We start from the raw sequence: 25,770 nt of genomic DNA, 5'->3' as shown, positions 1-25,770 counted from the left end.
GGGCGTGTTTTTAACAGAAGGCCAAGGGAACATGACTTCTGGGACCTCCTCAGGGATGAGATTTCTTCTTAGAATTCTGGTGGCGAAGTCAAGGCGTTTCTGAGCACTCTTTCTCTAGAAAGCGAGCCAGCCCTTGGAGTTGGTCAAGGACCTCAGCCCCCTCCCACCCATGGGAGGGGCTGACAGACATTTCTCTCTGCTTGTCCGTGAGCTGCATTGTGATGCCTGAGGTTTATAGCTCTTCAAAGCTCCCAGAGATGTAAACAGTAACCCACTCCAAGGAAGAGAGCAGTAGAACTGTGTTGAAACTTGCTATAAGGGAAGAGTCCTCTGCCAACACCCCAACGTGGCTGCCCGTGGCCACTGCCAAAGCCTGCCCACACATTTTCATCGCTTGAGAGGAAGCGTCTGCTCTCCGTTCACGTGGAGTAGATATGTACCAGAACAAAGACACTGATTTTGCAGACAGCCCTTGGTTATCCACACGAATGGAAACCGTGTCAATGCCATGGAACACGGGAAAAACATTTACCCCACGCCTTGACCCACGCGGCACGTCAGGTCCTGCTTGGGACAGCCCTACTTGGGCACTAATGAGCTGTGACTTCCTTTAGCAGTGTTTTGGCCCTGTTGAGAGCAGGAACTCCCCATCCTGGACAAGATCAGCTTTAACCCTTGAAGGGCTACACGCACCATCATGTTATCAAAATGGCATTGAATTCTTTCAGCGCCGTTTTGTGTGCCAAAAACAAAAGGGGATCGATATGCTCTGCTTGGTCCTTCATGGGTTTTTGTACTGCTAGGGTGTTGCCTTCCGCCGGCAGGGCCGGTGAGAAACACAGAAACACGTACCCTTCACGTGTGCATGAGAGCTCCTTAGCAAGCTTGCAACCTGCAGGAATCCTCACGACTTTTACAAATCCTTTGTAATTCGTCACATTTCTATCACAGCAAGCGCAGTAGCCTGCTCAGCCTTGTTGATGTGACATGTTGTATTTTGGGCCTTATTCTTGTCTTTGTCTTTTTGGTTTTTGAAAACCACATAAATAAGTGATTTCAACTTTTCTATAGGTTTGAATGTTTCAAAATAATAAATTGGGGGGGGGGAATGACACAAGTAATATACTATAAAAAAAAAAAAATAGAAGGGTGCCTGGGTGGCTCAGTCGGTTAAGTGCCCGACTCTGGATTTCAGCTCAGGTCATGATCTCACGGTTCGTGAGCCTGCTTGGCTCCCAAAACCTGCTTGGGATTCTCTCTCCCTCTCTCTGCCCCTCCCCCGCTCATGATCTCAAGGGGGTGCACTCTCTCCCAAAATAAATTTTTAAAAAACTCAAAAACAGGGGCGCCTGGGTGGCGCAATCGGTTAAGCGTCCGACTTCAGCCAGGTCACGATCTCGCGGTCCGTGAGTTCGAGCCCCGCGTCGGGCTCTGGGCTGATGGCTCGGAGCCTGGACCCTGTTTCCGATTCTGTGTCTCCCTCTCTCTCTGCCCCTCCCCCGTTCATGCTCTGTCTCTCTCTGTCCCAAAAATAAATAAACGTTGAAAAAAAAATTAAAAAAAAGTTTTAAAAAAAAAAACTCAAAAACAAATAGAGTGAAGGGTCCCCATATACCTCCTGATACTACTGCCCTCCCCAGAGATAACCACAGTTGACAGTCTATTTTGAATCTTTCCAGATGAATTTCTTTTCATTTACAAATGCACATAGGTACATAGTTGTTTGGGTCTTTGTTTTTACATAAATTGGGAATCATGCTTTATTAATAAAATAGTGGCTTTTTGAAGACTTGTTTTTTTCTGAGCAGTTTTAGGTTCACAACAAAATTAAGAGGAAGGTCCTCCCTGCCCCCACCCCCCGCATAGCCTCCCCCATTAACTACATCCCCAGCAGAGTGGTACATTTGTTATCAAGGACGAACTTCCCTACATTGACAAGTCATTATCACCCAAAGCCCATAGTTTCCCTTAGGGTTCACTCTTGGCGTGGTAATGCTATGGGTTTGGACATACGTATAATGACATGTGTCCATAATTGTAATATCATACAGACTGGCTTCACTGCCCTAAAAATCCTCTGTGCTCTGCCTATTCATCCCCCCAACCACAACCCCTGGCAACCACTGATCTTCCTACTGTGACCTTAGTTTTGCCAGTGACTTTTGAAAAAATTTTTTTGACGTTTGTTCATTTTTGAGAGGACAGAGTGCGAGTGGGGGAGGGGCAGAGAGAGAGGGAGACACAGCATCCGAAGCAGGCTCCAGGCTCCGAGCTGTCAGCACAGAGCCCGACGTGGGGCTCGAACTCATTAACTGTGAGATCATGACCTGAGCAAAAGTCAGAGGCTTAACCAGCTGAGCCACCCAGGCGCCCCTGCCAGTGACTTTTTTTTTAATGTTTATTTTTTATTTTTGAGAGAGAGAGAGAGAGAGAGAGAGAGCGCTAGTGGGGGAGGGGCACGGAGAGAGGGAGACACAGAATCTGAAGCAGGCTCCAGGCTCTGAGCTGTCAGCACAGAGCCCGACTCGGGGCTTGAACCCATGAACCTTGAGATCATGACCTGAGCTTAACCGACTGAGCCACTCAGGTGCCCCGCCAGTGTGGTTTTTTTTGTTTTTTGTTTTTTTTTAATTTAACGATATACCCTGGACAACTTTCTCTGTCACTAAACATAGGTCCACATCATTGTCTGTTTATCAATAGCTGCATGTTATTCCACGGGCTAGATGTGCCAGTTTATTTAATCACTCTCCTGCTAACGAACGTTTATGTTGTTTCTAACTTGTGTTTTTCTACAGAACCCAACTCTGCCAGCACTGAACTGTTCTGTTGAAAATGCCCATCCAACTGTTTCTTACTATGCTCGTCCTCAAGTAGCATCGTATAATGCCTACTACCATAGCCCTCCTCACCTGCCACCATACTCTGCGTATGACTTTCAGGTATGCTTGGAGAGAAAAAGAACTCTCCATTATTCTTGCTGCCGTTCATGCTCTCTTGTGGTCTCCCGAATTATGGAAGCTCCCTAATATGTACGAGGTAGCCGGGCTCTGACCCTGATGGCCTTCAGCAGCCTGTGGGGTACCAGCTTAAAGACAGCGGCAAGATGAGATGGGAAAGACGGGGAGAGGAGGAGCTGGGATCAAGGTGTCCCAGATTGCCTTGACCGGCACCCAGGAGAAGATGATACTCATTAATGTGTCCATATGGACCCCGGTCCAGCCGCGCATGGCTCTTCTCATTCCTCTGCCAGATAGAGAGACCTAGTCTGTTCTTTAGCACAAGGGACTCTGGCCACACAAGGGATTGAATGAAATCTGTAATGAGGAAGAAGTTCCTTGTTTTTCTCCAGACTTCCTAACTAGGACTATACAGAGAAAGGTTTTGTTTTGGGGTTTTTTGTTGTTGTTGTTGTCGTTGTTGTTGTTTTTTTTAGTAACACTCCTCGCCCCTTTTTTGCCTTGTTATTACATGGGTCAGAAATAGAGTTACCAAATTTGCGCTTTCCCCTTTCCCATTTGAGCTGAGGCTAAGCACAGAAAAACAGAACCAAGAAAGGCACTTAATTAAAAGGGATTCATTATGTGCTGAGCACTGGACTAGGCACTTCAGGAAAACAAGCAAAATGGTCTTTTAAACATTTACAGTGATTGTAAACCCTTGACCATAGAAGAAGGGGATTACATTGAAATCTGGTTAATTAAAAATTTGAGGACCAAAGGAAATACCTTTGAAAGGAGAGAAGCCCGTAATGAATTTGCTTCCACTGACTAAGGGTCCCTGAATGCTCCAAGGGGACATAAAAGCATGAATGTTTGGGGGTGCTTCCAATTAAGCAGCCAGTTTGCAAATACAAAGCCCTCGGGCAACCTAATTTCAGCTTTCGATTAACAAAATAATTGAAACTAGAAAACCCCATTTTGTTGAATAAAGTGTACTTTTGTTTGGTTTAGATACTGTCGTGGGGGTCTAGGACTCTATTGCAATAGTAATGGATAATGTGAGCCTCGATGTGTTCGCTGTTACAAAACGCGGTACCAGAACAAGGTGGTGTCCCTTAAAGCTTGCGAAAAAAATTATGTTAGAACTTGTTCTAAAGCCTACAGTATTTACAGGTTAGACAACTGAGGGCACTTGTTACCCAGATAGGATACAGACTGGGAAACACAAATATGTTCAAAAAGGGCAGTGGGGCCCTGGGTGGCTAAGTCGGTTAAGCGTCCAACTTGCGCTCGGGTCATGATCTCCAGGTTCATGAGTTTGAGCCCTGCATGGGGCTCTCTGCTGTCAGCACGGAGCCCGCTTCAGACCTTCAGTCTCCCTCTCTCTCTGCCCCTCCCCCGCTTGCATGCACTTGCACTCTCTCTCTCAAAAATAAATAAACTTAAAAAAAATGTTAAGGGTATAGATCATTTCAGTAGTGATGGAGGCAAAAAGAGTCTTTTAAGAGCATACAGGGATGTGGACATTAACGCAGGAAGAAAAAGTAATAAAAAGTCATCCCAGGGGGTGCCCAGCTGCTCAGTCGGTACAGTGAACAAGTCTTGATCCCAAGGTTGTGAGTTCAAGCCTCACATTGGGCGTAGAGCATACTTTAAAAAAAAAAGTCATCCTGGCATAGAGGGGCCACAGACACATAAGTTCAGCCCAAGAGGATGCCTCCATTTATTTTATATCGAGGTAAATTATGTTCATTACATTGACTTTAAGAATTTTCACTTTATAACGTACCCCTGAAGTAGGAACATTAATCTCCCTGGTTATGGTTGCTGCAAAAAAACAAGAGAGAGAGAGAGAGAGAGAGAGAGAGAGAGAGAGAGAGGAAGACTCTCTTTAGGGTATGGAGACATTTCTCTGTTCCTCCTTCCTTATTCAAATACTACCCCAGGGATGAAAACAAGATCGACAATGCCAGTGGTGACTCGGGCTGTTGGCTTCATTTCAATCAGGGTTTACTCTGTGTTCCCATGTGCCAGGCACTGTGCTAGGAGCTGTGGATATAAAGATTGATTGCACTAAGAGATCAGTTTTGGAGGGGGGGGGCGCCTGGGTGGCTCAGTCTGTTAGGCGTCCGACTTCAGCTCAGGTCATGATCTCAGGGTTCGTGAGTTCGAGCCCTGTGTCGGGCTCTTTGCTGATAGCGAGGAGGCTGGAGCCTGCTTCACATTCTGTGTCTCCCTCTCTCTCTGCCCCTCCCCTGCTCATGTTCCCTTGCTCTGAAAAATAAAATAAACATTTTTTTTAATCTTAAAAAAAAGAGATCAGTCTAGGGACTTGATGGGGGGGTCAGGGGACAGCAGTGGAGACAAAAAATGTAAATAGACTGTTACCCAGAGTGCGATGGAAACCCAGAAACAGGGTCCCTAACCCAGCGAAGGGATCCAAATCTAGCCACCTAAGCCAAACCTACACGTGGGCTTATAGCACAGACATCAGGGATTTGTGGAAGCCTCTGCTTTTTTATTTTTAATTTTTTAAAGTTTATTTATTTATTTTTGACAGACAGAGAGAGCAAGCAGGGCAGGGGCAGAGAGAGAGAGAGGAAGAGAGAGAGAGGAAGAGAGAGAATTTCAAGCAGGAGCCACACTGTTAGCATGGAGCCTGATGTGGGGCTCGAACACACACACCGTGAGCTCATGACGTGAGCTGAAACCAAGAGTCAGACGCTTAACCGACTGAGCCCCCCGGGCGCCCCACGAAGCCTCTGCTTTTTAGTAACAGCTCCTATTCATTGAGCACTGGTTATGCACCAAGCATTGTGTTGAGTGCTTTACAAGGGTCATCTTATTTAATCCTTTGAGGGAAAGACTTTTGTCATTACCAGTGTCTTGTCCTTGGAGTCTGACTCTACAATTGGCTTCAAGAATTCTTTGGAGAAGCTGTATATCTGAGCACAGCATAGATCTTTTCCCTGGTTAATTTTAGGATATTTATATTTTTTACTGACTTAAATTATGGGCTTCCTAATCATGACTCAGAAAGGGTCTCTAAAGAGTAAACTCTCTCTGATTAATTATGAAACTGCTCCTCCCTCCAGGGGCTGCTGGAATACCTGTTACACCTCTCTCGGTTCTTTTTCTAGATTCGAGCTGTCTTCGTGTTTCCTTTTTGGAGACCGTAGAGTTGTGTGGTGTGGGTTCTGAGTGGTGTGTTTCTAAGCGATTTGTTTCTCTCTAGAACTTTTTAAAAAAATAATGGGGCACGTGGGTGGCTCAGTTGATTAAGCGTCCAACTGTGGCTCAGGTCATGATCTCACTGCTCAGGGGTTCAAGTCCCGCATCGGGTTCTGTGCTGACAGCTCAGAGCCTGGAGCCTGCTTCTGATTCTGTGTCTCCCTCTCTCTCTGTCCCTCCCCTACTCACTCTCTCTCTCTCTCTCTCAAAAAAAGGAGACATTTTTAAAATGTTTATTTATTTATTTTAAGAAAGAAAGAGAGCGAGCAGGGGAGGGGCAGAGAGAGAGAATCCCAAGCAGGCTCCACACTGTCAGCGTATATCCCGACTTCGGGCTCAATCTCATGACCGTGAGATCATGACCTGAGCCGAGGTGGAGTCAGGTGCTTAACCTACTGGGCCACCCAGGTTCCCCTCCCTCTAGAACTTAAATGGTGTGTTGGGATTGAGTTTTCTTTTGTTCACCAAGTTTAATTCCCTTATAGTTTCATAGGAGGAAATATCAGTCTCTACCCAGGAAGGCCAAGAGGATGGGGGAACATCTGCTTGGGCTCCCAGATAAATAGAAAGCAGCCAGCGAAACGCACACCGGCTCTGACGATAAAACCATCAGCAGCACGGACCCGCCCCTCCCCCCACCACACGCCAGAAAACCAGAGCTCCCTTCTGATCTTCTCAGATTGGAAAAGGGCCCAGAGTACAGCAGGAAAAGTGAACTTTCTAGACGTTTCTTCTGAATGACTTCCCTATTCTGGTCGTTTCCAAATAGGACTATATGTGACTTTGCGTTTGTTCCTTTTCACCCCAAGGCTGATGGAAGGGAGAGGAAAGAGACGCATAGGGTTTTGTTTTAACCCCTCAAAGTCATACCCTTATGAGGTGGCCGTCCAGTTAGAAAGCTTGGGAAACATTCCTTGTGGTCAGATGACTTCGCTCTGGTCGGATGGCCCCGAGGATGCTGTGAGTGCTGAGCTTGCAGAAGCAGGACTCTTGCAAACATTGGCCTCCAAGGTGTCCTTGCTGCTGCTTCTTTCCTCCTTCTCCCCCTCCTCCTCCTCCTCCTCCTCCTCCTCCTCCTCCTCCTTCGTCTTCTTTTTGAGAGAGAGAGAGAGAGAGAAAGCATGAGCAGGGGAGGGGCAGGGAGAGAGAAGGAGAGAGAGGATCAAAAGTGGGCTCTGTGCAGACAGTTGCGAGTCTGATGAGGGGCTTAAACTCACGAACCCTGAGATCATGACCTGAGCCGAAGTCGGACGCTCAACCGACTGAGCCACCCAGGCGCCCCTAGGTTGTCCTGGCTTCTAATGAACTCCCCACCCCCAAGGCAGGAAGGATAGAAGTTGAGACTACCTTTGCCTCTTAGCTAATCTTCCCAATACTCACTTCTGTTGTCCAACCCCCCCCCCCCGCCCCAGTTCATTTCCCTACGACGCGTAACCTCAGTTTCAGCCAAGTAGTCCACATTCCATAGAGCGTAAAGCATCAGTTTCTACTCCTGCTGGGAAATTCAACCCAGCGTAGCTTTATGTAAACCCTTAAGGATTCCAGCCATCCTTCCCAGTCTGGCCTATTGGGCCAGCCCCCCTGCTTCACTCTAACCGTGGACTGGTTCCTCTCCCGTCCACTTGTGTGTTGCCAAGTTTAGCCCAAAACAAAAGTCTCAGCCTGTGCAAAATGCAAATGCCTCTGTTTCTGCTCTTTATGAAATCACATGGGGGTCCATGAGATTTCATCTCAGCCACCAAACTGACCCACTAGAAATTGGGCCCGTTTAGTTTTTTATTTTTAGAGAGAGAGAGAGAGTGTGCAAGTGTGTGTGTGTGGGGGGGGGAGAGACACAGAGAGACAAAGAGAGAGACAGAGAGAGAGAGACAGAATCTTAAGCAGGTTCCACACTCAGAGAGGAGCCCGATGTGGGGCTCGATCCCACAACCCCAGGATCACTACCTGAGCTGAAATCAAGAGTCGGACACTCAACTGACTGAGCCACCCAGGCACCCCAAAACTAGGCCCATTTGCTTGGTCCGGGGGGAGGGGGGACAGCGTACGGCCCAGGTGGCCGAGAGCCTCAGAAGGTGGTAGCGGCTGCCACTCAACTGTTCTCTTTATTTCCCCTCTCCTACCAACTTTGTCCCTCTCTCTCTCTCTCTCTCTCTCTCTCTCGTTTCTGACCCATCCCCTTTTTTCTTCCTCTTGCTTTTATCCAGTCTTCTCTCCATCTCCCCTGGCCTCGCTTTCTGGGGCAGCAACAGAAACCTAGGGGGCATGTAAAGAATCAAGAAAGCCTGGATTTTACCCTGGGGACACAGCATCTTCCGCTGTGACCTTGGTCACCTGGCCCGGGTACAGGGCTCTCTTCAGAGTCACTGCCTCCCAGTGCTCCCGAAGAGAGAGAAGCACGCGCGACAGAAGGGCACGCTCGTCCTGGAGAGTGTGGGTCCGCCGCCCGGCAGACAGGGGGCAGGCTAGGGTGGGAGAGGAGAGCCGTGTGTGTGTGTCCTGACAGGGTGGCCCTCCTCTGGAAGCACCACCAGCCCGTGCCTCGCCTCCCCTGCTTCGGGCAGCTTGAATGCACCGACGTAGGCCCCGCAGTAGGCTATTTAGATGCTTTTCATGCTTTGTGGCTACAAGGGCTCAGAGCTCTGTTCTTCTGAGCTGCCCGTCCCATTAGTGGAGTCGACTCCTAGGCAGGAGCCCAAATGCACCAGGCCAGCTCCCCAGCTGCAACAGAGCCAAATCCTTCCCAAGGTGCCTGCCTGTTGCTAGGAAACGACGCGCTGGTACTGTGGGCCCCACCCCCAGCCCCCAGGGTGTGTGGACTGCAGCCAGTTAGCTCCCCAGTCCTCCCATGTTATCCTGAAGAAGACTCCCGGCGCCGCCGCCAAAGCCAAGCGAGAAGCATCCCACCCCCGTCCGCTTGAATACTTCCCAGCCGCGAAAGTGAGAAGTGAAAACCAAAGGCTGTCGCGCCGCCCCCTTCTACTACCACCGCGTGCAACTGCCGCCCGCGGTGGCCTGTGCCTACCTCCCGGGACACAGCCGCCTCCTAGCCGCGCGGTGGGGAGCTTGCGCCTCCCGCCTGGGGCTGGCCTGTAGCGGCATCCAGAAGGGCAGAGGACCGCGTCCCCGCGCGTGGGGACTCTTGTCCCCGCTGGGTTTTGCCCTCCTCTCCGGCTGAGAGGACAGTGCTCTTGGTTGAAGATGAGGGAGGGGGGAAAAGGAGAGAGTTCTGTAGCGCAGAATGGAAGACGAGGCAGTTACCATACAAATGTCTTGTTTTTTTTTAAAGTTTATTTATTTGTTTGGAAAGAGGGACAGGGCACACGGGTGGGAGAGGGGCAGAGACAGAGGGAGAGAGAGAGCATCCCAGGCAGCCTCCACGCTCAGCACAGAGCCCGACGCAGGGCTCCGAACCCACGAACTGTGAGATCATGACCTGAGCTGAAATCAAGAGTCAGGCCCTTGGGGCACCTGGGTGGCTCAGTCCGTTAAGCGTCCGACTTCGGCTCAGGTCATGATCTCGCGGTTTGTGAGTTCGAACCCTGTGTCCGACTCTGTGCTGACCGCTCAGAGCCTGGAGCCTGCTTCGGATTCTGTGTCCCCCTCTCTCTCTGCCCCCTGCTTGCGCGTGCTCTCTCTCTCTCTCTCTCTCTCGAAAAATGAATAAATACTAAAAGAAGAAAAAATTAAAAAAAAATAGATGCTTAGCCGGCTGAGCCACCCAGGTGCCCCAAGTTGTTTTGTCTCTAAAGGCTCTGCAGTTTCTATGACCTTCGATGTTCCTTCACTCAGGGTGAAATAATAGACGGGGTGGGGGAGGTGGAGGGAATAATGGCACCTACATCTCTTGTCGGTCCCAGCGTAATGTGGACAGGTATTTCGGTGTCTCACTGGGGATAAGGAGACTCACCCAGATGGTCTCAGGCTCCAGATATCTCATGTCAGCGGGGCGCCTCAGGGGCCCAGTCGGTTAAGCGTCTGACTCTTGATTTCCTCTCAGGTCATGATCTCACGGTTGGTCAGTTCGAGCCCCGAATCAGGCTCTGCGCTGAGAGTGCGGAGACTGCTTGGGATTCTGTCTCTCCATGTCTCTGCCCCTCACCTGCTTGTGCTCTCTGTCAAAAGAAATAAATAAACTTTAAAAAAGAAAAAGAGGGGCGCCTGGGTGGCTCGGTCGGATGAGCATCCGACTTCAGCTCAGGTTATGATCTCGTGGTTCATGAGTTTGAGCCCCGCGTCAGGCCCGGTGCTGACAGCTCAGAGCCTGGAGCCTGCTTCGGATTCTGGGTCTCCCTCGCTCTCTGCCCCTCCCCCACTCATGCTCTGTGTCTGTCTCTCAAAAATGAATAAACATTAACAAAATTTTAAAAAAGAAATAAATAAAAAGAAATCTCATGTGGAGGCTGACTCTAGATTGCCCCAGGCCTGGAAAAATGACATGATCCACTCAGACTCTGGCCAGGTGAACAAAGTAAAGGGACGGCCATCCCAAACTGCACTTGAACTCTTGAGAAATTTTGGTGTAAGTGGGCCTTTTTGTTTGTTTGTTTGTTTTTAATACACCAGTTCCTCCTAGAGCTAAGCCACGCCCCAAAACTGCAGTTCTCCACCCTGTCCGTTGGTTTATTATGTGCACTCTTCCTGGAAGCCTAGAACTAGCCTCTGGCCTCCCGCCATCCCCGTACCCCACTCCGGCCTTCACACCTCAGCTGCGTCCCGCCGCTGGAGCAAGGCGGCGATACCTACAAGATGTGACTGTATTCTTTGAAAATGGATTTTATTTATTTATTTTTTTTCAATGTTTATTTATTTTTGGGACAGAGAGAGACAGAGCATGAACGGGGGAGGGGCAGCGAGAGAGGGAGACACAGAATCGGAAACAGGCTCCAGGCCCTGAGCCATCAGCCCAGAGCCCGACGCGGGGCTCGAACCCACGGACCGCGAGATCGTGACCTGGCTGAAGTCGGACGCTTAACCGACTGCGCCACCCAGGCGCCCCGAAAATGGATTTTATTTTTAAAACACATGCCAAGTTCATCTTCTGTAGTCCTGAGGTTACAGTCACTCATTCAACATTTATTGAGCACCTGCTACTTGCCAAGCACTGTTGTCAGCTCTGGGGGATACAACAATGAACAAAACAGGCCAACTCTCCTTGAGCAGGAAAACCGTTCGGGTCAGGGGTCTATCTATACATGGGCCAGGGAAAGAGAAGTAGCAAATGACTCCTCATGAGTTAATTCACTTTTTTTTTTTTAACATTTATTCATTTTTGAGAATGAGAGAGACAGAGCATGAGCGGTGGAGGGGCAGAGAGTGAGGGAGACACAGAATCCGAAACAGGCTCCAGGCTCTGAGCGGTCAGCACAGAGCCCGACGTGGGGCTCGAACTCACAGACCGCGAGCTCATGACCTGAGCCGAAGTCAGACGCTCAACTGACTGAGCCACCCAGGCGCCCCACTGGTTTTGTTTTTTCTTTAATCTATATCCTCTCTCTTCCCAAAGACAACACAAAGTCACATTGAATCCTGTGTCTCTGCAACCTGACAAATCGCTCCTTGTGCTCGCCGTTGGTAGTCTCACCTCCATGCCCGTGTTCCTCTGCCCTCCCCTGAATTTGGGGGTGGTGGGCCACGAGTAAGATGAAACAGAAATTGCTGGACTTAAAAGAGCCCAGGTCCAAGACACCATTTAACCTCTCTGACCTTAGTTTCTGTTTTGGGTTTTGGTCTGCGGGATGGGCTCCGCGATATATTCTGGTAGCAAAGACTTTCCCAGGTATTACTGGCTTAACCTCAGATGTTCTTTTAAGTTTTCTTTGTTTTTAAAATTATCTCTGAGAGAGTAAGAGAGCATGGGAGGGGCAGAGGGAGAGGGAGAGAGAGTGAATCCCAAGCAGGCTCTGCACTGTCATCATGGAGCCCCATGCGGGACTTGAACTGAGATCGTGACCTGAGCCGAAATCAAGAGTCGGACGCTTAACCGGCTGAGCCACCCAGGCGTCCCACCTCAGATGTTCTTAAGGCCCGGAGCACCTTTGTTTCGGAGACTTAGCTGGGATGCTGTTGCCATAGCTCGAGGGAGGGGTAGGGAAGGCTTGGGTTGCGAACGTGGAAAAGGGAGTGGCGGGTTGGAGGGACGACACAGAAGCAGGAGCGACAAGAATCGGGAACTGGATGCAGGGCTCAAGGGGCCGGGAAGGAGGATGCCGTGCTGTCTGTGCGGGAGCTTTGTAGCGTGACTGGGAGAGAGAGTGGGACCAGCCCCCGCCCCTCATGATCTTTGCGAGGTGTGGGAGCGCTCTGTGCTTCCAAACAGAAGCAAACGCGGTCCAAATGCGTTTTTAAATAACATGCACTTCGGAGGACTTGCCACCTGGCTGCCTAACCTGATGTTCTGTTTTTATCACACAGCATTCGGGTGTCTTTCCGTCCTCCCCTCCCTCCGGACTTTCTGATGAGCCCCAGTCCGCATCGCCTTCGCCCAGCTACATGTGGTCCTCGAGCGCACCACCCCGCTACTCTCCACCCTATTACCCGCCTTTTGAAAAACCACCACCTTACAGCCCCTAAAGAGGAATGCCTGTTGGCTATCGAGATTATTGTGGCTTTTGTATTTCTGCTTTAGTGGAAGTGTGTAGGGTACAACGTTTAAGGTGTGATTCTTACGCATACGGTTTTACAGAGGCTTGCCAAGCCAGGGAAAGATAGGGATGAAGCTTCTGCGTCATCAGTGCAGAGCAGGGGTGGCTAGGCTGAACCCAGTGCTTCCAAGAAGGGCAGCAACACACTCTTTAAGCAAGGCTGCGGAGCCGCCCCAGCAAGAGGCGTGTCCCGCGCGGACCTGCATTTCCCACAGGCTTGGCGTCTGTGCTCTGCAGAAGCGCGGTCACCGCCTGTTTCACTCTGTGTAAATGCAGGGGCCTCCTCGGACGCTTGTAGATTGCCACCCTAGCACCTTGGTTGAAGCACCTGGCTTACGGGCCCTATCTTTCCCTACCGCCAACGTCGGTCCCTAAGGAAAATTTCCCAGATGATGGAGCTACGCAGTGGTTCCAACACAGAGCGTTCCGGCTAAGATTTTGTTTGCTTTTGTCTGGATGTTGAAAAACGCTGCCCGTATCTTGTACTCCTTTTCTTCTCCGTGAGTATTGTAAAAATGGCTGTTGTGATCATTCAGCTCAAGCTTTTGTTATCAGTACCTCCCAAAGGGAAAAGTGCAATATTCCCTCGACTAGCGGGAACAGGGTTGATTGTTTAGGAAGCACTGAAATACAAAGAGCGACATGTGAAGTGCTGTGAGTAGATCTCAGTTCTACATCCGGTAACTTAGGAGACCGCGGTTCCACTGCAGGACGCGGTACTACAAAAGACATTTGCTACGGGAGATAGAAATCTGACGGTTAAAAATGCCAGATTAGGTTCTTGGGTGGTGATAGGAATTGTTACGAATCTTTGTGACTATTTAATCTCCAAATATTGTGCTTCAATCCCAGCAGACCGCACGTATCCTGCACCCCACCCCGAAAGAATCATCCTTTTTTGTGTGGAGACCAATCACGACAGTGTTCAAGATTATGAAAGTGTCACAATGCCGCTTTAAGTCTGCAAAACCTCAAAAGTCGCCAACCTGACAGATTCTTAAGTGTTACCGTAGATTTAAAAATCCATCTGGCACATTGTGGTAGGTGTTTGTACAGTTCTTTTAATTACACATAGCTTTAAACCATCAACCTGACGAATTTAACACTCTGGCACCCATGCCTTCAACTTCAGAATGAACACTTTCACTGCGATCTTACGCTAACCTGAGGACTGACTGATTTAAAGGCAGGCTGCTAATCCTACACTTGTATAATGTAAAAATACAGGGGCTACAGGAGGGTACCTAATTAGACAGTTCTGCAAACACAGAACACATACTGGAAAATTTTCCAGCCAATTTCGCTACCTCCCGACTTGATGGATTCGAGGTAGCAGGCAAATGCTGGTGCTCCCATCTACCTTGTAGACACCCAGCCATCGAGAATTAGCAAGGCACGACAAGTGCACCCGTTGTTCACAAATCAATGTTTGCAAAGCATTCGGTTTAACTTCCAGCACCATGAATGATGTCTCATCCAGAGTTCAAATCGGGAAAACGAAAATGATCCTTTTGTGTTACGTAGAATTACTATTATTTTCTACACTTCTGAGCATATTACATTCTATTGGATTTCAAAAAGGGACTAGTAACCAATTGACTTACTATACAAATACCAACTTGTAATACTCAATGACATTTTTTGCCATTTACACTTTACCTTTTGCTTTAGTGAACGTGTATGAGTATTTGATTTTTTAAAAGGCACCAGTACACAGTATATCCTACATTTATCACATTTCTTAAAGTGTTAAGACTCTGACTCATTTCTATGTATTTTTCTTACTTTACAAAATAACTTGAAACAGAATAGATTTTGTAACACTTAATTTGAGCAGCTTCTTTTTTTATTACATTGAATTCTATACAGTGCATGTTACCTTAGAAAAATTAATATTTGCTGCTTTACTCTTTTGCAATACATTTGCTGTAATGAAGGAATTTCTATTTCCAATATGGACCTTGACTGCATTTTGTAATATTTACTGCTTTATTCCTAATTCTGCTTTAAAGTATTGAACTGGGCATGAAACATTAAAATATTAATCCAGAACCTGTATAAACTGGATGTTGCTTAAAATCTGTATCACTGCCATGTTGGGAACCCAGACTGCTTTTGTGATGTTTCAGATTAATAAAACTGTCCTCCTCCTTATTCACTTACGTGCGTCTTCATGGAACGTACAAAAGTATCACAGACACCCCAAAGCCAGTGACAGACAACAGCCTACTCACTTCGGACTAATGTGGCTCAAGATACCACAAGGATGCAATTAACCCACAAGCGAAACCTGTTAGAAGGTGGGGGGGGGGGGGCGGGTGGCAGTAAAGTGTCATCCAGACTGAGAAGGCATCTTGAGACCAAACCAGGAAGCAGCAAGCCACTCCATTCGGCTTGGCTTCCAGAGTTTCCCTCCAGGCAACTTACTGGCTGGGGTGGGGGTGGGGGATGCAGCGGAGGACAACCCAGGTGCTGCGAAGCTATTCTCCACAAAGTGCGGGCCTTAATCCACAGATTTTACAGAGCGTGGTGGTGAGGTCAAAGTGTAGTTTTATCTAAAGTGGTGCCATCTGTGTGCCAGAGGGGAGGGGGAGAAATGGTTAGCTCTGCTAGGTGTTTAAACAAGTTTAGGAAAGATCAAAACAAGCCTTCCTGCATTCTGGTCAGGACACACATTAACCTCCAAGGGGCCTGAACCATGTAGCCCCAAGGGAGGTCATCGCACAGACATGACTAAGATGGAGAGCCAAAGATGGAGTCGGTACTGTCAGCACTCCTACAAACCTAGTAGTTTTGTTATGCTGCCGTCAGAAATACCCCCAGTCTCCTACTACGAAAACTGAAAAACAACAGAAGAGTAAAGTCTATACAATTTCCTTTTCTTAAGTAAGCTCTATGGCCAATGTGGGGCTTGAAGACCCCCGGCATGCTCTACCGACTGAAGCCAGCCAGGCGCCCCAAGTCTACGTAATTTCTGAAAGATAATCTCGTAAAAAATACGCTCAAAAAAAAATCAGAATTATAACATTTTATTTTTGCCATAAGAAGCTCTATGAACTAATACCAGGTAATGGTTAATGAAAAGAACTTAAAGTCATATGACAGGGAAGATTGTACAAGTATGAACATTACAGTATTGGGTAGAGTCAGATGATGGACAGGTGAGGAAGCCAGTGCTGTTGAATTAACATTTAATCCTTTAGAATATGCATGCCTTGACAATACAAAATACCTTGACCATTTTTAACCATTTATCTTTTTGGTACAATGGAAAAAATACAACATCAATTCCTCGTAGTAGTTGTATGGGGGGGATCATTACCACCAAAACGATAATGATCATTTCAAATACATTTTAAAGTAAATCTTGCAAGATTCTTATGGCATTTTAAAATCTTTGCTTACTTTGAGCATTTCATTTTCTATCATCTCTTTTAACAAAATGCTATTTCAAACAGTTTCTATCCAGAACATTTACAGGTAATTTAGCACAGGAGCAATCTTGAAGCCAACTTAAAAGAAAAAAAGAAGGGATCTAATAGCCAGAAAACTAAATATTAAATAGGAAAACACCATGTTAAGTTTTAAACAGAATCTTGCTACAGATTTCCAACCCAATGAATACTGGGGGTGAATGGTTTCAGCCCCGAACGAGTATGCCACACGAATTCTGAACTTTGGATATAGAAACTTCTTGAAGACCCTGACATACATCGCAGGGAAGAGTCTTCTGGCAAAAATACAAGTTAATTTTCCAGTTTTCCTTCTCCCAAGAAACTCTAGAAGATACCTTCATTAGGCACAGAGTTTAAGTTTTATATTCAGAATTTACATAGAGCACAGCAGCAGCAAATAGTTAGATCCGTATTACCCAAAATGGAGAGTTTTCCATTACAGAACTGGTTTGTCATAATAGCCTTGTAGAAACTCTCAAGTTTTGTTACGATCAACTCGTTTTCTTAGCAGTTGAGTTTGAAAGTTCTGGAAGTTCTGCTGGCATCGGTATCATTCACACTTGCTGAAGTAATTATGTCTAACTGGTAAAACAACATTAATGAAACTCAAACAAATTTCCACTGAAAATATTTCCGAGTGCACTGTATAGTCAAAGAGTAATGTTGTCAATATCCACACAGAAATTAAACCGATATTGTGATTCCGGAGATCACAGTCTTAAATTGTAAGGTAACTTAAAAATCTTCCAAGGATTAGCTTACAAAATGGTCTGAAGGTCTAGACTCACAGAACAGGAAACAATCAGATGCACATCACTCTAGCCCTCTGTAAGCAAACCATTATAATATTTTTCTTTCTTCTTGTATTATTGCAAATACGGAGGCCTGAGACCCTCCACTGCCAACTGAAACACTGAAACCATTATCTTCAAATCTAGCTCGCCATCAGAAGAATGATGCATACATGAGAAATTATGATTAAAGCTTTAAGTTCCGAGTCAAGAAATAGACTATTTTTAAAAATACGTGGTTAAAGAGAAGAAAATATCTATGTTGAATTAAGAAATATTTAAGCAAGGTTACAAATGACTAACAACTATGCACAACAATCTTTTTTAGTATCTATTAATTTTTTTCCTTTGCAAAAAGTAATTTACAGAAGTTCAACAAGTTAATCCTGTTACAAAGGCTAGGCTATACATTTGTTCCAACCTGCTTCCTTTTAGTACTAGCACTTCAGTGAGTTTTGACTTTATTTTCTAAGTGTTTAAATAGGTGTCATTTTAAAAGGAAGAAAGGTATACTTATTGTTCTCAAGAGAAATGGGAATCAACAAGCCTCTAGAACATTCCATATACAGTTTCTGATTGCTATAATATTGCAGCACTTTGCAGATGGAATGGAACTTAACTTCAGAAGGGGTAACAACCTAAAAGGTCTTGCCGAAAGGAAAATACTAGATCACGGATTCAACTATTTCAAACAAAAACTTCCTATTAGAAATTCTAAGTAATATGAACATTTAAAAATATATACCAGTAGCCTCCCGCCTAAAATATGTAGGAGTCTCATTTATGGAATCTATCATTTATAAAGATTTATACATAATGAAAGATTTATTTGGTGGCTTTCAAATTCAAACTTTGAAATTTCCCAAGGGAATATTTTTAACCATAGGAACAAAAAGGAAATCACCATTCACCTTCGCTCTCTATCACGTAAGAACACAGAATTCAAAACAAACCAACAGAACTCTTCCTCTCCTCCAGTCTGCAATACAGAGATTTGTTTTCCGTGAACACTTTCGCCCACGGAGACCACACTGCAAAGGTATATATATACAGTAGTCCAGCCACCAAAGTCCTTTCCAGACAATGGCAAGAAAAGTGAAACTTACAACTTAACTCTAATGAACTAAAAACTCTTTCTTCAGATGAGACACTTGTCTGCATGGCCATCTTCATGGCGGGAGGGAGGCAGGAGGTTGCTATCCATTTGGACTAGCAGAATACACAACCAAGCAGAGACTTATTCTGAAATTTTCCAGAACAACTTTAGAAGTTCTTGTTTACTTTTTATGCCATATCCAAAACACAACACACATTTATAGTCTCAATATTAACAAAATTGAGAATTCAGCAGTAAAGTGCTAACATGGAAGGGGAAAGTTGGAAGATATACTAGGGTAAGCTAATAACTCCAGTTATGTTTAAAGAACATTCAGACTGCTTCAAAATTCTATTCAGGAAACTATCTCTCCAAGCTTTTGTTGTTTGCCTCTTAAAAATGAGCTGAAAGAGAACTATATAAACAGATACTTGGGAGGGGGGGAAACTTCTCAATCTCTACTCAAACTTTCGGAACGATTTGCTTCTAAAAATTATCAACAAATAATCCAAGTAGACTGCCTTCAGATGGCGCGGCAGATCAAATTAACTTGTTTTCACCTTAATTTGTGTTACAGGTTTTCTGAAACCCTTGCCCCTTAATGCAAACCAGAGTTTCTGATACTTCCAAATTCAGTAAGATTCAGGTATTATAAATTCAAACTCAGTACTGCCATCTGTTACATTCTGTTTAAAAATGGAATCATTTTCCTGCTGAATAAAAATATCTTCCCAGGTCATTGGCTTGTTCTGAGGAGTAGATGCGGCCCCTACGGCAGGTTCTTTCCCATCATCAACCTTATACCCAATACCATCATCCTTCATTACAGGCATAGAGCCTGACCTATCAGAAAGATACGCATATTGTCTGATCTGTAAGGACCTGCACGGATGTAAACGATAAAGCTTTGCGTCCCCGGAAGGGTCCTGACTATGAACTGACTTTATGTGTGAAGACATAAACTGATAGTTGATGAAAGATTTGCCACAGGCCAAACACTGATACCTTCGCTCCCCCGTGTGATGGATTTCATGTTTTGTGCGATATTCTGCCAGAGGAAATACCTTCTCACAGTAACGGCAAGGATACTTCTTCTCCCAAGAATGAATGTTAAAATGTCTCCGCAAGCTTGTCAGACAGACATAGGACCTCTTGCACACAATACAGATATAATAGACCCTCCCATCTACTATTAACTCATAGTGATCATCGTGTTTTACTTTCATACGCTTGTTTGCCGTCTCACCGCTAGATGTTTTTGGTATCTCATTCTCAAGTCTGGCCTCCCCTTCATCAGGGTCATCTTTGACTGGGATCACTATGTCATAAGTATCTTCACCGATATTTGCATAAACCTTGCAACCCGTTGACAAGCCTTCAATCTCAGTGGCTGTATCTAAAGTAATGATCTTCTGACCCTCCATTAGATGCTTTGATCCTAAACCTGCATCGTTAGTGTTTCTGGTAATTATATCTGAAATCTTTAAAGAATTAGAAAGTGGCTCTTGCAGAAGTGTAGGAACCTGCATCTTCTGTATCAATGGTCCATCAAAAGTGGCATTCGGGGGGATTTCAGCCTGTGGGACCAAAGATGTATTACTGACGGCCGAATCTGGACTGGAGCTAATAGTGTCATCATCATCATCTATAATTTCCTCCTCCTCCTCTTCATTGGCCTTGCTTCCTGTTAAAATAGCACTGTTTGGTGTCTGCGGATTCTGCACAAGTAAATTGATCGAAGGAGACATATGATTTGGAAGTGAAGAACTGACATTTGGTGGTGTAGTAAGTGGTGTCTGATTTAACAGAATAATGTTGGGAGTCAGATGTGTCGGGGCTGAAGACACCAGCAATTTTTCACTTCCTTGTGTCTGGCTCAGAGTTGCCTGATTCACAGCAGTAGGAAGTTTCTGAGTAGGTGTGACATTTGGTAAAGGGGGAGAGTTATTACTAGCACCGGGAGCAACATCTGAAATAGCAACGGAACCTGGGTTAGGCTGGACCTGTGTCACTGCATTGGTACTCGGCAAAGTCTCCTTTGCGGGCAGAATCTCAGAGCAGAAAATGACATCATCGTCATCATCGTCTGAATCGGTAACAATAATCTTTTTTGTCTCATAATCTTCAGCAGATAAGGAAAAAGACTCTGTTATAATGGGCATTATAGTGGCCCCGTTATCTTGGGCTTCATCTTTTGATTTTGGCATTTCCAGGTTCTTGTCACCAGAACCAGGTGGTAAGGTCTCTGCATTACCATCCTGAGCTGTACCTGAGATGCTTTTAACCTGTGACAATGGGACACCAAGCTCTGCTATAAATTTAACCCCTAACAACTGTCCTGATTTAATCAGCTCATCAAGTAAATCTGATCTAACACGAACGATTTTAGAACTATAGATATAATTGAGAATTTCTGCAAAGATCTCTGCTCTTATAAAGCTCAGTTCAACAACTTGCCCAGCAACCGAGAAGAGCTGATGGAAGTAAGTACTAGAAGCTGAGAGAATATTCCTGTGGGCCCGGAATTTTCGGTCTTCCACGATGACGGTAACATCACAGAAGAGTCCACGGCCACGCTGCTCATTCAAGGAGTTCAGCAGACTGCCAGAGTATTGAATGTCTGTAGCCGAAATCAGTTTTCTACTCTCCATGCCTATAAGAGAAAGGGAGGAGGAGGGGGTGGGAGAAGATTAGAAAAGAAAAACAAAAGTACTTTATCATTCCGAATGTAAGCTACAGCACGGCGTCGCCGGGCATCAGGTTTTAACTGAAGGTTGGCCTAACTTTTTGGCTTGTATATAAATTGTTCACGCAGGCTGGTTTCTGGACCACGCAACAAATCTCATGACTTCCCCCCGAGAAGAGACAAGCAAGTTTTTAACTGATCTACAGATTTGAATAGTAATATCTCTTCCTCTGAATCTCAGACACATGCATCACCACTGAGAATTTCTTAAGATTAGAATGAATTTTCTTGGTTCCAGTTTTTGGGTTTTGTCCTCAAGAAGAGTTAAGAGTTCATTTTTAACGGTCTTAAAACTTTATGAAGTCTTCGTCGTGAACACACAGAAGTTATTTCACCTGTAAGTGAATGATTTCAGTGTCAGAGGAGCTTGGTGTGTGCAATATCCATTCTATACTTTCTAAATTTTAACTCATCTTTAAGAACATATTCAAAAGCTACTCCCTGCAGCCAGAAACTGAATTAGTGTTTATCAACCCTGACAATCATTACCTCTAGACTGCCCATTATTTTTCTGTTCTTATTTAAATTGGAGTGCCACATCTAGATAAACTATGAAACACTATTTTTTTTTTACCTTCTCCCCTCTCCTCATCCTCCTTGCCCCTTCCCCTCACCTCTCTACTCTTACAATCTCCAGAGGTGACTTGTAAAGAGTTTCAAGTGAAGTCAACAGATGCCTCTGTGAAAAAATAAGACTAAGGACAAGTCACCATTTCTTAATGCTTATTTGCATGAAAACACAAAACATTTCAATTTGTTGGTAAAGAATTATGGGCAGCGGTAGGAGAACTTTTTTATACCTGATGTGTTAGTGACAATGAAAACATAAACTTACTGGAACAGAGCGGACGGTTACTCTAGAAAAAGGGAGCGGGATGTCAGTAAAGAGCAATGCTGTGTACCACCCCCAAACATTCTTTTTTTGCATGTTCCAGAACATACTCCTGGTAATAGGATGCGGAGTTGTTTAAAATGCATACATGTATTAAATATATTATGTAGCTTTTATGTATCTTTCATGTATCTTTTATGTATCTTTCATATATTTTATGTACAATTAGCTGTTAAGTACTTTAGGTAAACACACACACACACACACACACACACACACACACACACTTTTATTGCTAATATTCTTTCCCTTTAAAGTTACCAAAACACTACCACTGTCATCACAGTGCTTAAGTTATATACACGTGGAGGGCAGGGCATCTCAAGCCTCTTCGAAATTTTCAAAATTACAGCTTAAAAACACAAAGTAGGCAAAAAGCCTAGAAATGAGCATTTCAGACACCATCCGTTATAAGGCGTTGCTCGTTTAACAGTACCAAGGATTTCCAGGTGACCATAAAGGCATTCATCAGAGAGGGTGACCTTTGGACAGCGAGCCAGCAACCAGGGCTTCCGAAATATGGGGATTTCGACAGAAGTCGCTGCTAAGTGGGTAGACAGGTTTTTCGGAATCCGATTTTTGTCGTTTGCAAACGGGTTCCTGGAACGGGGTAATGCATCCAACGTACGTGTCCAGGTGACACTGGGGACTGGTTTCATTTTGTGTGGCTTTCCTCCCGCTTCTCCCCGTCAGGGTGGGCCCGGGAACCGCACAAATCGCTCTGAACCCTCCCCACGAGCTGCGAGCTGCCCAAGGAAAAGCCATTCCGCGTCACTGTGAGGCAAACCCCGGACCGAGGGCAGGTGAAGGTGGAAAAGCGAGAAACGCCATCCGCGAGGGAGTCAAGCCGACACGCGGCTCCCTGCGGCAGCTGCACCCCATCTTCCTTACTCCACCCCCTCTTCCCCATTTGCGCCCGGCCGGCTGCAACCGACGTTTTTCACCCCAATTCACGCGAAAAGGCAGCGTCCCGGAAATCCAGGAGGAGCTACGACCGGCACGGCGAGGGCAGGGGTCCTCCGGCGAGCCGGGGAAAGTGGAAGGTGGCGAACGCGAGGGTGGGGTGTTGGGAGGGGATGAGGCCAAGCGGGCGGCATTGTTATGCCCGGGAAGGGGACGGAAGGGGAGGATGGGCCGGGCAGAAAAGCTCTAAATCAAAGTAGGGGCTAGGAGGAGAAAAAGCAGGCACAAAAAGCCAGGCGGAGGGCGAGGGAAAAGCCAAGTGGGTCCCCGCGGCGGGCTCCCCACGCGCCGGGCCTACCCGGGGAACCGGCAGCCCCCCGGCCCCTGACGGCGGAGGGGACCGCGCCGCGGCCCTCCGGGCTCGTCCCCTCCTTCACTCCCGGGCCCACACAAAGAAAGGGCCGGAGGAGCGGAGCCTCCGACTCCGCCGCTTCCTGGTTCAAGTGAGGAGAATGCAAACGCAGGCGCGGCCCGGCGACGGAGGCAGCGGGCGCGCTCCCTCGCCTCTCCCGGCGCCCGGCCGGGTCCTCACCTGCTTCCCGGCGCCGCCGCTTCTCCTCGTCGGGCCGCGCGGACGGGTGGGAACCCTCCAACAACCAGAAGCCGGACTCCGTGGCGATTCGGCTGCTTCTTCAAACGTCGCTCCAGTCTTGGTCGACGTCGACGCGGCTGCCGCCACCGCTGCTACAGCTGCCCCACGCCGCCGACAGAGGGCACAGCGCGGGGGCGCCTTCCACTTCGGCGCCCTCCTCCTCCGAACGCGGTTCGGGCCTTTCCGGAAGGGCCCGAGCTCCCGGCGGCCGCGCTTCGGCGGCCGCGCGTCGGCGTCCCGCTCTGCCTTCGGCTCCTTCCGCAGGGGGCGGAGTGAGACTGGGAAGCTCTGGGAGCGTTCGGCCCTTTCCGGAGGGCGAAAGGGTGGGAAAAAAGGAAGGGAAAGATGGGGTCATGCCGGCACCCGCGTGGGATGGGAGGGAAGCGAGTCGCTTTCACCTAAATTCGGCGCCAGCCTCTAGGGCGTAAAAACTTTTAGAGACTGTACGAGTTTGCGAGTTGGAAGCTGCTCGATCAGCCCGTTTCTTGGATGCTAAGCCACCTTGAAATACAATCTGAATAAATATGATAAAATCAAATGGATCGACTCAGGATGATTCAGGTTTCTAGGATAACAAGTTGATAACGACATCACAGTACTATTTTTAAGAAATAAATCTAGTGTTTGGACCCCAGGCTGTCTTCGTAATTTAATACTAAATGAAGCAGTACTATCTTAAATTCCTTCGTTTCAGCTATCGTTTACTGACCACCTGTCTGAGCTATACCAAACCTCAGGTTGCGTGGAATACAAAAATGAGTAGGCCAAGGTCTCCCTTTCCAAAGAGCTCAGTAGATGGGTACACAAACATCGACAGAAGTATTTGTGCAACGTACAGAACACGGAGAAGGAAACAGCAACTAAATATTCCTGTTTGAGCTGTATATCTTGAAAGACGAATAAATTAATACTTGCATTGTTAATTTATTATTTTTATTTACATAGCATTTCCTCCTCAGAGGGTTTTAGTGTCTGACACATAGTCGGGTGTTCAATAATTGTTTAATGAATAAATGCATGAATGAGTTGTAATTTTTTAAAACTCTCCGGTAATACATTTCTGAGTACCATGATGAATGAAGAAACAGAATGGGTGTTTGTAGAGCAAAATATTTCCCTTTAGGCTGATTATTGATCGTATCCAACTAAGGAGCCAAAATAGTGGCTTTTTTCTTCAACAATTAAGGCCATTCACTACCTTCATTTTCTTTTTTAAAAAATATGTATAGGAGGGGGGCCTGGGTGGCTCAGTCGGTTAGTCCAACTTCGACTCAGGTCGTGATCTCACTGTTGGTGATCTCTCTGATGGTGCGCAGCCATATATGTTTATTTTTGAGGGATATATATATGTATATGGTAATATTGTAACCATTCCTCAAAACTTGAATTTGCACCTATTTACCTTTCAGTCAGAATCCCTGTGCTTCCTTGCTACAAATTGTCTTGCTGAAAATGTCAGCATATTCCAGGATGAAAACAAATCTAACTGTATCTAATTTTCTTTAACATGAAATTGGACAAGAATGTCACCATCGATCCATCCCTAATCTATTCTACATTCTCTTCAATAAAGTAAAGCCACATAGTAAAATATAAAAGTGGTGTATCAAAAAAAAAAACCCTAAGTGGTGTATTAGAGTTGTATTTTCGCATGGAAACAAGAAATTCACATGAAATTCCTTAGGCTCTTCCAGATTTTGAAATGTGAGAAACTAATGTGAGAATTACTGCATTGTTGGTTTTTTATTTTAATTAGGACTTAAAATTATGAGTTCCATTGTTTAATATAAAGACATTTCACAGGAAATAGGAGTCCACTGTTACAAAGGAAACTAAAGCAGAAGGTAGTATTTTCCTGGAATTGAGTACTTAACAAAATGAGTTAGCAGATTTAACAAACTAGTTAGCAGATTAATGACCATTTTCCTGAGTCATCCTCTCCCAAAATTCAGTAGCAAAAAAAAAAAAAAAATGTTTTTAGGAACTAGGACAAAGTACTTCTTGAAAATTTAGGACCTATTTACCTTTCAGTAGCTTAGTTGACAAAAAACTAAAATGAGACATATATTTGAAATATGGATCACAGTGGCAGTAGCTGCGGTCTTTATACCAAGTATCGGTTGGTTACCTCTCAGTAAACTGGAAGATGCAACATAGTTTCTTTTGCAACAGCATTAATAGCACCAAGGCCCCTTTCATGAAAGGGCTTTAAAAATGTGGAGCCCACATAGGAAACCACTTCTCTTCTGGCCGTGTCCCTCACCACACACCCCTCACCAGCCCAGAAAAAAAAGCTAAACTAAAATTTAAAAGCTACTGGGGTGACTTGGTGGCTACCTCGGCTAGGTGTCCGATGTTAGCTCAGGTCATGATCTCATGGTTTGTGAGCCCAAGCCCCTTATTGGGCTCTATGCTGACAGT

General features: G+C 46.0%; 2 protein-coding genes across 3 annotated transcripts in view; one reads left to right on the top strand and one right to left on the bottom strand.

The window, feature by feature from the left end:
* The window catches only part of TMEM255A (transmembrane protein 255A), a 57,207-nt gene extending 42,239 nt beyond the window's left edge, over nucleotides 1-14,968 (top strand). For both annotated transcript variants that reach the window (XM_045470922.1, XM_045470921.1), the window contains 2 exons: nucleotides 2,799-2,942; nucleotides 12,585-14,968. In XM_045470922.1, coding sequence (XP_045326878.1) covers nucleotides 2,799-2,942; nucleotides 12,585-12,743 — 303 coding nt within the window. In that variant the 3' untranslated portion in view covers nucleotides 12,744-14,968. The remainder of the gene's footprint in view (nucleotides 1-2,798; nucleotides 2,943-12,584) is intronic.
* An 859-nt stretch (nucleotides 14,969-15,827) lies between these two features.
* On the bottom strand, nucleotides 15,828-23,594 carry ZBTB33 (zinc finger and BTB domain containing 33). The gene is made up of 2 exons (XM_045470944.1): nucleotides 23,290-23,594; nucleotides 15,828-20,809 (listed from the first exon to the last, which is right to left on the bottom strand). Exon 2 carries the CDS (start codon nucleotides 20,805-20,807, stop codon nucleotides 18,789-18,791), a length of 2,019 nt encoding a protein of 672 aa, XP_045326900.1. The 5' UTR covers nucleotides 20,808-20,809; nucleotides 23,290-23,594; the 3' UTR covers nucleotides 15,828-18,788.
* Nucleotides 23,595-25,770: the final 2,176 nt, after the last annotated feature.

Source organism: Leopardus geoffroyi, chromosome X (genome assembly GCF_018350155.1).
Source record: "Leopardus geoffroyi isolate Oge1 chromosome X, O.geoffroyi_Oge1_pat1.0, whole genome shotgun sequence".
In the NCBI taxonomy this organism is placed as follows: Eukaryota; Metazoa; Chordata; class Mammalia; order Carnivora; family Felidae; genus Leopardus; species Leopardus geoffroyi.
This window is presented reverse-complemented; position numbering and strand designations above follow the sequence as displayed.